General features: G+C 50.8%; 1 protein-coding gene across 3 annotated transcripts in view; it reads right to left on the minus strand.

Moving 5' to 3' along the window:
• FAM193A (family with sequence similarity 193 member A) overlaps window positions 1-13,646 on the minus strand; it is a 183,690-nt gene extending 170,044 nt beyond the window's left edge. Inside the window, exon 1 of one of the 3 annotated variants that reach the window (XM_030800812.1) lies at window positions 11,848-12,371. In XM_030800812.1, coding sequence (XP_030656672.1) covers window positions 11,848-12,102 — 255 coding nt within the window. In that variant the 5' untranslated portion in view covers window positions 12,103-12,371. Of the gene's footprint in view, window positions 1-11,847; window positions 12,372-13,459 lie in introns of those variants that run through there. The other 2 variants (XM_030800813.1, XM_030800814.1) reach the window with 2 other exon arrangements.
• Window positions 13,647-13,905: the final 259 nt, after the last annotated feature.

Genomic DNA, 13,905 nt, shown 5'->3' on the forward strand with positions numbered 1-13,905 from the left:
AATTAGCCAGGCATGATGGCACATGCCTGTAATTCCAGCTACTCAGGAGGCTGAGGCACAAGAATCACTTAAACCGGGAGGCGGAGGTTGCAGTGAGCCAAGATCATACCACTACACTCCAGCCTGGGTGACAGAATGAGACTCTGTCTGACAAAAAAAAAAAAAAAGTAAACTATAAAATTTTTAGAAGAAAACATAGAAGGAAAAAAATATTCATAAGCTTGAGCTAAAACAGAGATCTTAGAAATGACACCAAAACCATGATCCATAAAGGAAAAAATTGGTAAACGGAACTTCATTCACATCAATTTTTTTTTTCTCTGCAAAAAACCAGTTAACAGGCTGGGTGCAGTGGCTCACACCTATGATCCCAGCACTTTGGGAGGCTGAGACAGGTAGATCACTTGAGGTCAGGAGTTCAAGACCAGCATGGCCAACATGGTGAAACCCCATCTCTACTAAAAATACAAAAATTAGCCAGGCGTGGTGGCGCACCCCTGTAACTCCAGCTACTCAGGAGGCTGAGGCATGAGAATCACTTGAATCTGGGAGGTGGAGGCTGCAGTGAGCCGAGATCATGCCACTGCACTCCAGCCACTCAGGAGGCTGAGGCATGAGAATCACTTGAATCTGGGAGGCGGAGGCTGCAGTGAGCCGAGATCATGCCACTGCACTCCAGCCTGGGTGACGGAAAGAGACACTGTCTCAATAAAAAGATAAGCTACAGATTTGAAGAAAATGTTGGCAAATTATGTATGACAAGGGATTTAAATTCAGAATCATGGAGAACTTTCAAAAAATAGGCAAAGTAGGCCGGGCACGGTGGCTCACCCCTGAAATCCCAGTACTTTGGGAGGCCAAGGCGGGCGAATAATCTGAGGTCAGGAGTTCAAGACCACCCTGGCCAACATGGTGAAGCCCTGTCTCTACTAAAAATACAAAATTAGCCAGGTGTGGTGGCAGGCACCTGTAATCCCAGCTACTCGAGAGGCTGAAGCAGGAGAATTGCTCGAACCCAGGAGGCAGAGGTAGCAGTGAGCCGAGATCGTGCCATTGCATTCCAGCCTGGGGGACAAGAGCAAGACTTTGTCTCAAAAAAAAAAAAAAAAAGTTAAAAAAAAAATAGGCAAAGTCTTGATAAAACACTTCTCCCAAGAGGATACAGAAATGGCAAATAAACACAGGAAACATTTTCAATATTATTAGGCACTAGAGAAATGCAAATTAAAACTATGATACCACTACAGACCTATTTATTAAAATATTAAGAGGCCGGGCTCAGTGGCTCACGCCTGTAACCCCAGCACTTTGGCAGGCCAAGGTGGGCAGATCACTTAAGATCAAGAGTTCGAGACCAGCCTGGCCAACATGGTGAAACCCCATCTCTACTAAAAGTACAAAATTAGCCGGGTGTGGTGGCGCACATCTGTAATCCTAGCTACTGGGGAGGCTGAGGCAGGAGAATCACTTGAACCTGGGAGGCAGAGGTTGCAGTGAGCCAAGATCACGCCACTGCACTCCAGCCTGGGCAAAAGGGTGAGACTCCACTTCCAACAACAACAACAAAAAAATACACACACACACACATACACACACACACACACATATACATATATATTAAGGCCAGGAGTTATAAACTATGTATCTATCTATCTATCTATCTATCTATCTATCTATCTATCTATCTATCTATCTATCTAGTTTAAGGCTGGGTGCGGTGGCTCATGCCTGTAATCCCAACACTGGGAAGACAAGGTGGGAGGATCGCTGGAGCCCAGGAGACAGACATCGGCCTGGGCAACATAGTGAGACCCCATTTCCACAAAAAGAATTATTATTATTTTTTTTTTTTTGAGACAGAGTCTCGCTCTTCTTGCCCAGGCTGGAGTGCAGTAGTGCGATCTCGGCTCAAAGCAACCTTCACCTCCCCGGTTCAAGCAAGTCTCTTGCCTCAACTCAACCTCCCGAGTAGCTGGAATTACAGGTGTGCGCCACCACAACTGGCTACTTTTTGTATTTTTAGTAGAGATGGGCTTTCACCACCTTGGCCAGGCTGGTCTCAAACTCCTGACCTCCAGTGATCCGCCTGCCTCGGCCTCCCAAAGTGCTGGGATTACAGGCGTGAGCCACTACACCCAGCCCACAAAAAGAGTTTTTTAAGAAACAGTTTAGGCCAAGGCTTACACCTGTAATCCTAGCACTTTGGGAGGCCAGACAGGCAGACTGCCTGAGCTCAGGAGTTTGAGACCAGCCTGGGCAACATGGCAAAACCCCATCTGTACTAAAAAATATTAATAATAATAGTGTAAACAAAAACCATTGAAAATCTCAAGTGCTAGCAAGGATGCAGAGCAACTAGAACTTTCAGACATTGCTGTGAGTAGGCAGAATGGTATTAGCCACTCTGGATAATAGTTTGGCAGTTTCACATAATGTTACCATATGACCAGCTCCTACTCCTTGGTATTTACCTAGAAAATTGAAATTTACTTTCACACAAAAATCCTGTATAGACATGTTTATAGCAACTCTATTTATAATCACCAAAACCTGAAAAAACCCCAAGTCCACCAATGGAAAAAAGGACAAACTGTGGACATTTACACAACAGAATACTACACAGCAGTAAAAAAGAACAAGCTACTGATACATGCAACAACTTGGATGAATCTCGAAGTCATTATGTTGAGTGAAATAAACCTTCCTGAAAAGACTACACACTGTATGAGTCCATTTATAGGACTTATCCAAAAGATAAAATCATACCAAGTAACTGAGCAATGGCTGCCACGACTTTAGGAGTTGGGGAGAGTGTAACTATAACATGAGGGAGTTTTTGTGAACAATTAAACTGTTCTGTATCCTGACTGTGGTAGTAGATATATGAATCTACAGTTGCTAAAATTCAAATGCAAAATGCACATTTTAAACATTCAATTTTGGCTGGGACAGTGGCCTACACCTGTAATCCCAAAACTTTGGGAGGCCAAGGTGGGAGGATTGCTTGAGCCCAGGAGTTTGAGATCAGCTTGGGAGGCTGGGCGCGGTGGCTCACGCCTGTAATCCCAGCACTTTGGGAGGCCGAAGTGGGCAGATCACAAGGTCAGGAGATTGAGACCATCCTGGCTAACACGGTGAAACCCTGTCTCTACTAAAAATACAAAAAATTAGCCGGGCGTGGTCGCGGGCGCCTGTAGTCCCAGCTACTGGGGAGGCTGAGGCAGGAGAATGGCGTGAACCCAGGAGGCAGAGCTTGCAGTGAGCTGAGATCGTGCCACTACACTCCAGCCTGGGCGACAGAACGAGACCCCGTCTCAAAAAAAAAAAAAGAAAAAAAAAAGAGATCAGCTTGGGAAACACAATGGGACCCCATCTTTATAAAAAAAAAATATATATATATACATATATATATATATATATTTTTTTTTTTTTTTTTTGAGATGGAGTCTTGCTCTGTCACCCAGGCTGGAGTGCAGTGGCACAATCTCGGCTCACTGCAACCTCCGCCTCTCCGGTTCAAGCAATTCTCTGCCTCAGCCTCCTGAGTAGCTATGATTACAGGCACCCGCCACCACACCCAGCTAATTTTTGTATTTTTAGTAGAGACACAATTTCACCATGTTGGTCAGGCTGGCCTCAAACTCCTGACCTCGTAATCCGCCCACCTCAGCCTCCCAAAGTGCTGGGATTACAGGCATGAGCCACTGCACCTGGCCTTAAAATTTTTTTTTTTTAATTAGCCAGGCATGGTGGTGCACACCTGTAGTCCCAGCTACCTGGGGGGCTGAGGTGGGAGCACTGCTTGAGCAGGGCAGGCTGAGGCTACAATGAGCCATTGTCATAACACTGCATTCCAGCCTAGGCAACAGAGTTGAGAGTCTGTTTCAAAAATTTTTTTTAATTAGTATCAATTTTTCTATATGTTAATTTCTAAAAATTAGCATACAACAGTACCATTTAGGAAAACTATCTGACAGTACCTACTAAAGTCAAACTGAAGTATACCCAGCAATTCTACCCCCAGCCATATGACCGAGTGCTCATGTCCACCAAAACACATGTACAGAAAGGAATAGACATATCAGTTGACTCATATCAGCCATAAAACAATCCAAATGTCCATTAGAATGGTGAGATAAATTGTGGAATATTAACACAACAGTAAGTTTATATGCCATGAAAAAAAAAAGAGCCACTGCTAGGACAACAACACAGATGCATCTCAAATACAATGTTGAGCCAAAGAGCCCTAGCACAAAAATTCTTGTTCTATGAAATTCAAAGAGAGGGCCTGGCGTGGTGGCTCACGCCTGAAATCCCAGCGCTTTGGGAGGCTGAGGCGGGCAGATCACCTGAGGTCAGGAGTTCGAGACCAGCCTGGCCAACATGGTGAAACCCCGTCTCTACTAAAAATACGAAAATTAGCCAGGCATGGTGGCACACGCCTGTAATCCCAGCTACTTGGGAGGCTGAGGCAGGAGAATCACTTGAACCCAGGAGGCGGAGGTTGCAGTGAGCCGAGATCGTGCCACTGTACTCCAGCCTGGGTGACAGAGGGAGACTCCGTCTCAAAAAAAAAAGAAAGAAAGAAATTCAAAGGCAAAATCCTTTTAAAGGATACAGATCAGATCAGTAGTAGAAACGACCATGAAGGGGAACGAGGGAGCATCTGGAAAATTGTTCTATCTATAGTCTTTTTTCTTTTTTTTTTTTTTTTAAGATAAGGGCTCCCTGTCCCCCAGGTTGAAGTCCTGTTCTGGTACAACCACAGCTCACTGTAACCCTCAGACTCCTGAGCTCAAGCAATTCTCTCACCTGAGCCTCCTACGTAACTGGGATTACAGGCATATGCCACCACATCAGGCTAATTCCTTTTTTCTTTCAGAGACAGAGTCTTGCTCTGTCACCCAGGCTGGAGCGCAGTGGCCCGATCTGGGCTCACTGCAACTTCCGCCTCCTGGGTTCAAGCAATTCTCCTGCCTCAGCCTCCCGAGTAGCTGGAATTACAGGCGCCCACCACCACACTCAGCTAATTTTTTTGTATTTTTAGTAGAGAATGGGGTTTCACCACGTTGGCCAGGCTGGGCTCAAACTCCTGACCTCGTGATCCTTCCACCTCAGCCTCCCAAAGTGCTGGGATTACAGGCGTGAGCCACAGCGCCTGGCCAGGCTAATTATAATTAAGTTTTTTGTTGAAACAGAGTCTCACTACATAGCCCAAGCTGGTCCTGAACTCCTGGCCTCAAGTGATTCTCCCACCTCGGCTTTCCAAAGTGCTGGGATCATGGGTATGGGCCACTGTGCCAGCCTATATTCTTTATCTTGATGTATTTGTTACATAGGTGTACACATACAAAAAATACTGAATCACAGACATGCTCTCTGCAGGTGCACCATTTCTAAAGCCTGTATGGTAATCATTTAAACTTTTACAAGTTAAAATTGTTAATTTTAGTTAAGACACAGGAAGTTCTACATTTTTCTTCAACCTATTTCCTCAGGTCACTAAGGCAAATACGAACTAGAGTTAATGATAACCTAATTTCACCATGGTAGCAATTTCTACAACACAGGGAAGGCTTCTAAGTGCACCCTGATGTACCCCAAAGATCCATAACAATCACATCAGCATTGTTTACACAATGCTCATACCATCAAAGCAGAGGATACACTGTATGGTGGCTAATTTTTTGGGTTTTTTTGTTTTGTTTTGTTTTTGAGACAATGTCTCGTTCTTTTGTGCAGGCTGGAGTGCAATGGTGTGATCTCCGCTCACTGCCACCTCAGCCCCCTGGGTTCAAGCGATTCTGTCTCAGCCTCCTGAGTAGCTGAGATTACAGGTGCTCGTCACCAGGCCCAACTAATTTTTGCATTTTTTAGTAGAAATGGGGTTTCTCCATGTTGGCCAGGCTGGTCTCAAACTCCTGGACTCAAGTGATCCTCCCACCCTGGCCTCCCTAAATGCTGGGATTATAGGTATGAGCCACCAAGCCTGTGGTACCCTATCATTTAGAAACCTGAGGTGGTGGCCGAGTGCAGTGGCTCACACCTGTAATCCTAGCACTTTGGGAGGCCAAGGCAGGTGCATCACGAGGTCAGGAGATCAAGACCATCCTGGCTAACACGGTGAAACCCCGTCTCTACTAAAAATACAAAAAATAAGCTGGGCATGGTGGCACACGCCAGTAGCCCCAGCTACCTGGGAGGTTGAGGCAGGAGAATCACTTGAACCTGGGAGGCAGAGGTTGCAGTGAGCCAAGATTGCGCCACTGCACCCCAGCCTGGGTGACAGAGCGAGACTCCATTTAAAAAAAAAAAAAGAAAACTGAGGTAGTGCAAGGTTGATACCTTGCCCATGGAACAGAGCCTAACAAATTTGTGGTTCCCCACGCTTTGTGTATAAGAGTTCTGTTTTGGGTCAAAGACCCTATAAGCTAAGTTATGTTTTCCTACTACTCCCATGGTCCTCCTCCTTTGTTGAAGCTACCCACATGCAGAAACACCCTCTTTGGCTCAGCAGCCACCGCGATGAAGGTGGTCCTGGGTATAACACATAGTGCTGCATCCCGCACACAGGACAGTGGGACTGTGACCACTCCTGAAAATCGAGACAGTCCTTCCACTCTGCCTTCTCTCTTATCCACCTTCTGGCTTGGTGACTACGGAGTGTAGAGGCTGCTTGCCGGGACTCAGAAAGCCTCCCTGGGAACCATAGGGCCAGAAACCACTCACTGTTTCTGGGTGGTATTGTTTTGGGTGCCATTTTGCACCATACAACGTACTCCAAAAAGCTCACCATCTGTGGGGAAACAATTCAGAGGCTTCAGAATTACATTAAGACTTCCTGTGATATGTGTCAAGAATATTTTACCCCAATTACCATAAAGAGTTTCTTTAACGAACAATTATTAAAATACTGACAAAGAAACTTAAAAACTAAAGACAGCTTTAAAAGTTTAAAATCTCGGCCAGGTGCGGTGGCTCATGCCTGTAATTCCAGCACTTTCGGAGGCCGGGGCAGGTAGCTAGATCACGTGAGGTCAGGAGTTCGAGACCAGCTTGGCCAACATGGTGAAACCCCGTCTCTACCAAAAATACAAAAAATGGCCAGGCGCGGTTGCTCACGCCTGTAATCCCAGCACTTTGGGAGGCCAAGGCATGCAGATCACAAGGTCAGGAGTTCTAGACCAACATGGTGAAACCCCGTCTCTACTAAAAATACAAAAATTAGCCAAGCGTGGTGGCACATGCCTCTAATCCCAGCTACTCAGGAGGCTGAGGCAGGAGAATCACTTGAACCCAGGAGGCGGAGGTTGCAGCGAGCTAAGATCACCCTACTGTACTTCAGCTGGGGCGACAGTGAGACTCCGTCTCGAAAAAAAAAAAAAAAATTGCCAAGTGTGGTGGTGCACTCCTGTAGTCCCAGCTACTCGGGAGGCTAAGGCAGGAGAATCACTTGAACTCATGAGGCAGAAGTTGCAGTGAGCCGAGATGGCACCACTGCACTCCAGCCTGGGCAACAGAGCAAGACTCTGTCTCAAAAATAAAATAAAATACCATCCAAGATGGGGGCATATTTTAAAAGCTTAAAATACAGTAAAAGCAACTGTCAAGGTGCAGCACACAACTCAATAGTACACAATACAGAGGCTGTGGTGGGTCACACCCGTAATACCAGCACTTTGGGAGGCCAAGGTAGGTGGATCACAAGGTCAAGAGATAGAAACCATCCTAGCCAACATGGTGAAACCCTGTCTCTACTAAAAATACAAAAATTAGCTGGGCGTGGCGGCATGCACCTGTAGTCCCAACTACTCAGGAGGCTGAGGCAGGAGAATTGCTTGAACCCAGGAGGTGGAGGTTGCAGTGAGTCGAGATCACGCCACTGCTCTCCAGCCTGGCGACAGAACAAGACTCTGTCCCCCCCAAAAAAATACACAATGAACTAATTCTGTGAACTATAACCCAGATTTTATTAATGAGATTACATGGAATAGAAAAGATCAGAAGGGTATTAAAATATTTTGTTTTTTGTTATTTTTTGAGACAGAGTTTCGCTCTTGTTGCCCAAGCTGGAGTGCAATGGCACAATCTCGGCTCATGACAATCTCCACCTCCCAGGTTCAAGCAATTCTCCTGCCTCAGCGTCCGGAGTAGCTGGGATTACAGGCATCCATCACTACTCCCAGCTAATTTTCATATTTTTAGTAGAGATAGGATTTCATCACGTTGGCCAGGCTGGTCTGGAACACCTAACCTCAGGTGATACACCCGCCTCAGCCTCCCAAAGTGCTGGGATTACAGACGTGAGCTACCACACCCGGCCTGTTGTTTTGGTTTTTGTTCGTTTGTTTGTTTTTTTGAGACGGAGTCTCACTCTGTCACCCAGGCTGGAGTGCAGTGGCGCCATCTCGGCTCACTGCAAGCTCAGCCTCCCGGGTTCATGCCATTCTCCTGCCTCAGCCTCCAGAATAGCTGGGACTACAGGGCACCTGCCACCACGCCTGGCTAATTTTTGTTTTCGTTTGTTTGTTTGTTTGTTTGTTTGAGACAGAGTCTCGCTCTGTCGCCCAGGCTGGAGTACAGTGACGCAATCTCAGCTGACTGCAATCTCCGCCTCCCGGGTTCACACTATTCTCCTGCTTCAGCCTCTGGAGTAGCTGGGACTACAGGCGCCCGCCACCACGCCCGGCTAATTTTTTGTATTTTTAGTAGAGACAGGTTTCACCGTGTTAGCCAGGATGGTCTCGATCTCCCGACCTCGTGATCTGCCTGCCTCGGCCTCCCAAAGTGCTGGGATTACAGGCGTGAGCCACCGCGCCTGGCCATTTTTTGTATTTTTAGCAGAAACGAGGCCTCACCACGTCAACCAGGATGGGATTTTTTTTTTTTTTTTTTGAGACAGAGTTTCACTCTTGTTGCCCAGGCAGTAGTGCAATGGTTAGATCTCAGCTCACTGCAACCTCTGTCTCCCAGGTTCAAGCAATTCTTCTGCCTCAGTCTCTCGAGTAGCTGGGATTGCAAGTGCACACCACCACACCTGGCTAATTTTTGTATTTTTAGTAGAGACGGGGTTTCACCATCTCTGGGGTTTCATCATCTGTCGGTCAGGCTGGTTTCGAACTCCTGACCTCAGGTGATCCACCCACCTTGGCCTCCCAAAGTGCTGGAATTACAGGCATGAGCCACTGTGCCCGGCCCTAAAATATTTTGCGAAATTTTTGTTTGTGTTTATGTGTATGTTTCCTAGATCTTAACAGATTTTATTTCTTGGAGTGGGTCATTAGAGTGGGTCATGGTCAAAAACCTTGATAGGCCAGGTGCAGTGGCTCACGCCTGTAATCTCAGCACTTTGGGAGGCAGAGATGGGAGGATCGCTTGAGGTCAAGAGTTCAAGACAAGCCTGGGTAACATAGTGAGACCCTGTCTCTATCTTAAAAGAAAAAATTAGCCAGGCATGGTGGCACATACCTAGAGTCCTAGCTACTTGGAAGGACTGCTTAGCCCAGAAATTGGAGGTTACAGTGAGCTATGACCAGGCAACTATACTCTAGCCTATGCAACAGAGAGACACCATGTCTCTTTTAAAACAACAACAAAACCCTGATGCATACTAGTTTAACAGAATATCACAGTCCTGTCAAAAATAATACTCAGGTGGGCACAGTGGAAAGGGTCTGTACCCTTAACCATTAGTAAAACTCAGATGAGAAGGATCACTTGAGCCCACAAGCTCAAGGCCAGCCTGGGCAACATAGCAAGACCCTATCTTACTAATAATAGGCATACAGGTATCTGATTTTGAATAACATGACAAAAATAATAAAGGTAGGGCTGGGCACAGTGGCTCACGCCTGTAATTCCAGGACTTTGAGAGGCCAAAGCAGGCGGATCAGGAGATCAGGACTTCAAGACCAGCCTGCCCAACATAGTGAATCCCCGTCTCTACTAAAAATACAAAAAAAATTAGCCAGGCATGGTGGCAGGCACCTGTAGTCCCAGCTACTTGGGAGGCTTAGGCAGGAGAATCGCTTGAACCCACGAGACGGAGGTTACAGTGTGCCAAGATCGCACTACTGCACTCCAGCCTGGGCGACAGAGTGAGACTCTGTCTCAAAAAAAACCAAAAAATATTAATAAAGTTATATTTTACCTAAGTATTGCGAAGCAAATGTAAATTATTAAAACTTGAAATGGTATGAAAGGCTAAAACTAAGAGTTTTATTGTGCCACCAACTAGTTTTTATTGAATCAATAGAAATGAATATATTTCACATCCAGCTACAGCAAAAAATTATCAATATTTTGGGTAAGGATATGCACAGGCAAACCCCCCACCCTCCCCTACCCGACAGCAGCAAACACTGCCCTTAAAAACCCCAATGATCCAAACGCTCAAGACTCATCCTTGATCCCAAGAACTACGGCCTATTTTGATCTCCAGGATACTGGATGAGGGCAATCTCAGGAGACTGAAGTCCAGGACTACGGCCCAAGACCCTAATGTAACAATATAATAATAAAAACAGCCGGCGCGGTGGCTCACACCTGTAATCCCAGCACTTTGGGATGCCAAGGTGGACGGATCACCTGAGGTCAGGAGTTCGAGACCAGCCTGGCCAACATGGTGAAACCCTGTCTCTACAAAAATTAGCCAGGCATGGTGGTGCATGCCTGTAGTCCCAGCTACTCGAGAGGCTGAGGCAGGAGAATCGCTTGAACCTGGGAGGCGGAGGTTACAGTGAGCCGAGATCGCGCCATTATTGCACTCCAGCCTGGGCGACAGAGCAAGACTCTGTCTCAAAAAAAAACAATTTGTGTCATGATTTAGCACAAAAATACTCCCAACGCTTATTTCGTTTTTTAATTGCAATATCTTTAAAACTACATAATTTGAGAGTTCAAATAACGTTATAAGAACGCAACTTTTCAAAAAAAAAATCTATTCTCTTTCAGGAGACAATGGGATAACTGGAAATGACTGTGCCAATTGCATACCCACTTATAAATAGTGTACCCTCTGAAATGTTGTGACCAACGGTTGAATAAAAGTGGCAGGAATCCGTAATTGGTAGGTGCAATGTGTGCTAGCTGTCTTCATAAACAAAACTGAAAAAAACCACCTTTCAAATTCCTTAAGTTCGAACCCTAAATACATACCTGAGTAACCAAACCACTAAATACCCCTGAAAACTTAACAAAGCGGGGGAGGAGGGGCCAGGGCTGCCAGCTCCAGGTGGCTGTCAGGTAGATTTCAAATAACCACATAGGAGGACCAAAGGAAAACTTCCGGGAGGCCCTTCTCAATCATCACGCTCAGGGAATAACGAAGGTGGACAGAGAAAAACATTTCAAAGCCCCGGGAGCGAAAGGGCAGCTTTGCTCACTCCTGGAATCGCAGTCGCTCTGGAACCGCCGCAGCGGGCGAGACGCCACAACAGAAGCCCGGGCCTCGCGGGCATCACCCGCCGGGTCCAGCGGAAGGCGAAGCGCCGTGCGCGGTGCTGCACCCCGGAGACGTCCCCGCCCGGTGAGGGGCTGCTCCAGCCTGCGGACCAGCCCGTCGCCGTGAGCGGCGGCCCCGGTGTCGCCCTCCCGCCGCCTCTGCTCAGGTTCTCCTCTCAAGAGGCTGACAGAGGCCGCGTCACGCCGAGCACGGCCCACCTGCCGCCCTGCCCCGGGACCCCGGCAAGCGCGGCGCCGCAGGACCCGTTATCCGCCCGCCCGCAGCATCCCGCTCCCAGGCCCGGGGCGCTCGTACCGACAGCGGGAGGCCGAGCTCCGCCAAGGCGCGGGGGGACGGCGACGGCGTACCGCCATCGACCCCCGCCCGCTGCCGCCGCTTACCTCGAAGTAGCCTCCGGGGGCGGCGCCGCCCGCGCTCGCGCCCGCGCCGAGAGGCCCGTTGGCCGCCGCCGCGCCGCCCACCAGGCCTGCTGCGCTGCCCGGGGCCGCCAGGCCCGCGGCCTGGGAGCCGCGCAGCGCCGCCGCCGGGCCGGCCTTGCCGCTGCTCGCGCCGCCGTTACCCCCGCTGGAGCCGCCGCCGCCGCCCCGCTTGTTCTTCCGGCGCTTGGCCCCGCGCTTGGCGTCGGCTGGGCTCATGGCGGGCGGGGAGAGGGGCGCAGAGCGGGCGCGGGGGCCGCGGGCGGCGGCGGCGGAGGGCGGGGAAGGCGGGGAGGCTGAGGCGGCGGCGGCGGGCGCTCCGGCCAGCCGGGGGGCGCTGCGCGGGGTCGCGTCCGGGTCGGGGAGGGCTGGGGCGGGCGGGAGATGCGGGGCAGGCCGCTAGGCGGGAGGAACCGCGAGTCCACAGTCCCGGCGCCGCGGCTGACCAGAGTTAGAGTCCAATATGGCGGACACAAGGGGAAAGGGATCCCAGTTTACGTCGGGGGAGGGGGAAGGAGCAGCGGGGAGGGGGAGGGGTGTGGGCCCCCACCCCCACCCCGCCTTACTCCGCCCCCAGCGCCGCTTTTCCCTTTGCTTGCCCTCCCCCTCCTGCCGTTAACATGCCTCGGCGCGCAGGACACGCCGGGAATTGAAGTCCGTGCTACCCGTGCCGTCGCTGGGGGCGCCCGGGGGTGGACCACGGTTCCCGTCAGGCCGTGCGAGGCCGAGGGCCCGGACGCTGGGAGGAGCTGGGGCCAAGGAGCTGAATGCGGCGGTGATGTCACCGCCGCGCTCGTCGCCGCAGGTCCCGCCCATGCCGCGCGGCCTTCTGGGTGTTGTGGTTGGGCGTAGGGCTAGGCCGGCAGGAGGCCGCGCCGCCGCCCGCGAGGCGAACTACAGGGCTGGCGGCGGGGAGTTCCGCCTCTCTGACCGGTGCCCGCTGCCCGCCCGCCCCGCCCGCGCCCCGTCCGCCGCCCAGGTGCCGCAGACCGGCGCGGCTCCCGGGATGCACCAGGGGTGGCGCGGCGCGGCCCTGGCCTCGCCAGGAACGCCCGGTGACCTTGGGCTAGTCTAGTTCTGGTCCAGATGACTCAGTGAGGACCACAGAATCCCTGCCTTGTGGGCTGGGCGGGGGTTCGGGCGGCGCTGGAAATCTGGGCGCGGCGCGGCGGGGTCCGCCTGGGTGCGGAGGCAGCGGCGGAGCTTGGACCGGGCCCGGGGCTGGGACGCGCCGGTCGGTTCCCCGAGAACCCCTCGCCTAAAGGGTGCTCTTCCCGAGCCCGCCCTCTCCCTGCTACCCCGTTAAGCCCTCTCCAGAGGTCCGGGTGCCTTGCTAATCCACGAGGCCCTAGGACGATCCGGCCGTGTCCCACACCCTCGCACTCACGCACCTCAGGGACGACTAGCCGAGTCAGACCCTCGCAGACGTCCAGGTCAGATATAAGGGCTTGCGTCTGGACCCTCCTCCCTCCGCGGCCTTGCAGACATCTGCGAGCCCCAGGCACAGCTCTGCCCTGAGACTCAGGCCACTGGGGGACCCTGCCGGCGGCCCCGCCCCCTGGAGGGCCCCGCTTACCACAGACACAGAGGCACAAAGGACATGATTTCCCCTTTTTGCTTCCACGGGTGGTGTCAGGCCGAGAGGCGGCGGGCTTGGCACTGGGATGTACGGCCTGCCAGGCTCCCCTTGCAGCGTTTACCGAGCCCTACTGTTCGTCGTAGGTCCCCGCAACCCGCCCCAGCTGCAGCCACAGCCTCCTCATCCTCTGACCCATTCTTCATGACACAAGCAGAAATCTCATGTGATCAGAAGAAAGCTACCCTTAAAGCCATTCAGATACCATCTTAGCCGAAAAAAAGGCCCCCCGCCTCATCAGGGTCTTGGATGATCCTGCCCCTGAACATGGAGTTTGAGAGAGCGGGTAGGAATGCGCTTCTGGCCTCCTCTTCAGTGTCATAGGCTGTCCCTGCCCCTTGTGTCAACCCCTGTCCTTTCCTTTGTCATAGCACATTGCACAGGAT

The sequence above is a fragment of the Nomascus leucogenys genome, chromosome 20, assembly GCF_006542625.1.
Source record: "Nomascus leucogenys isolate Asia chromosome 20, Asia_NLE_v1, whole genome shotgun sequence".
Taxonomy (NCBI): domain Eukaryota; kingdom Metazoa; phylum Chordata; class Mammalia; order Primates; family Hylobatidae; genus Nomascus; species Nomascus leucogenys.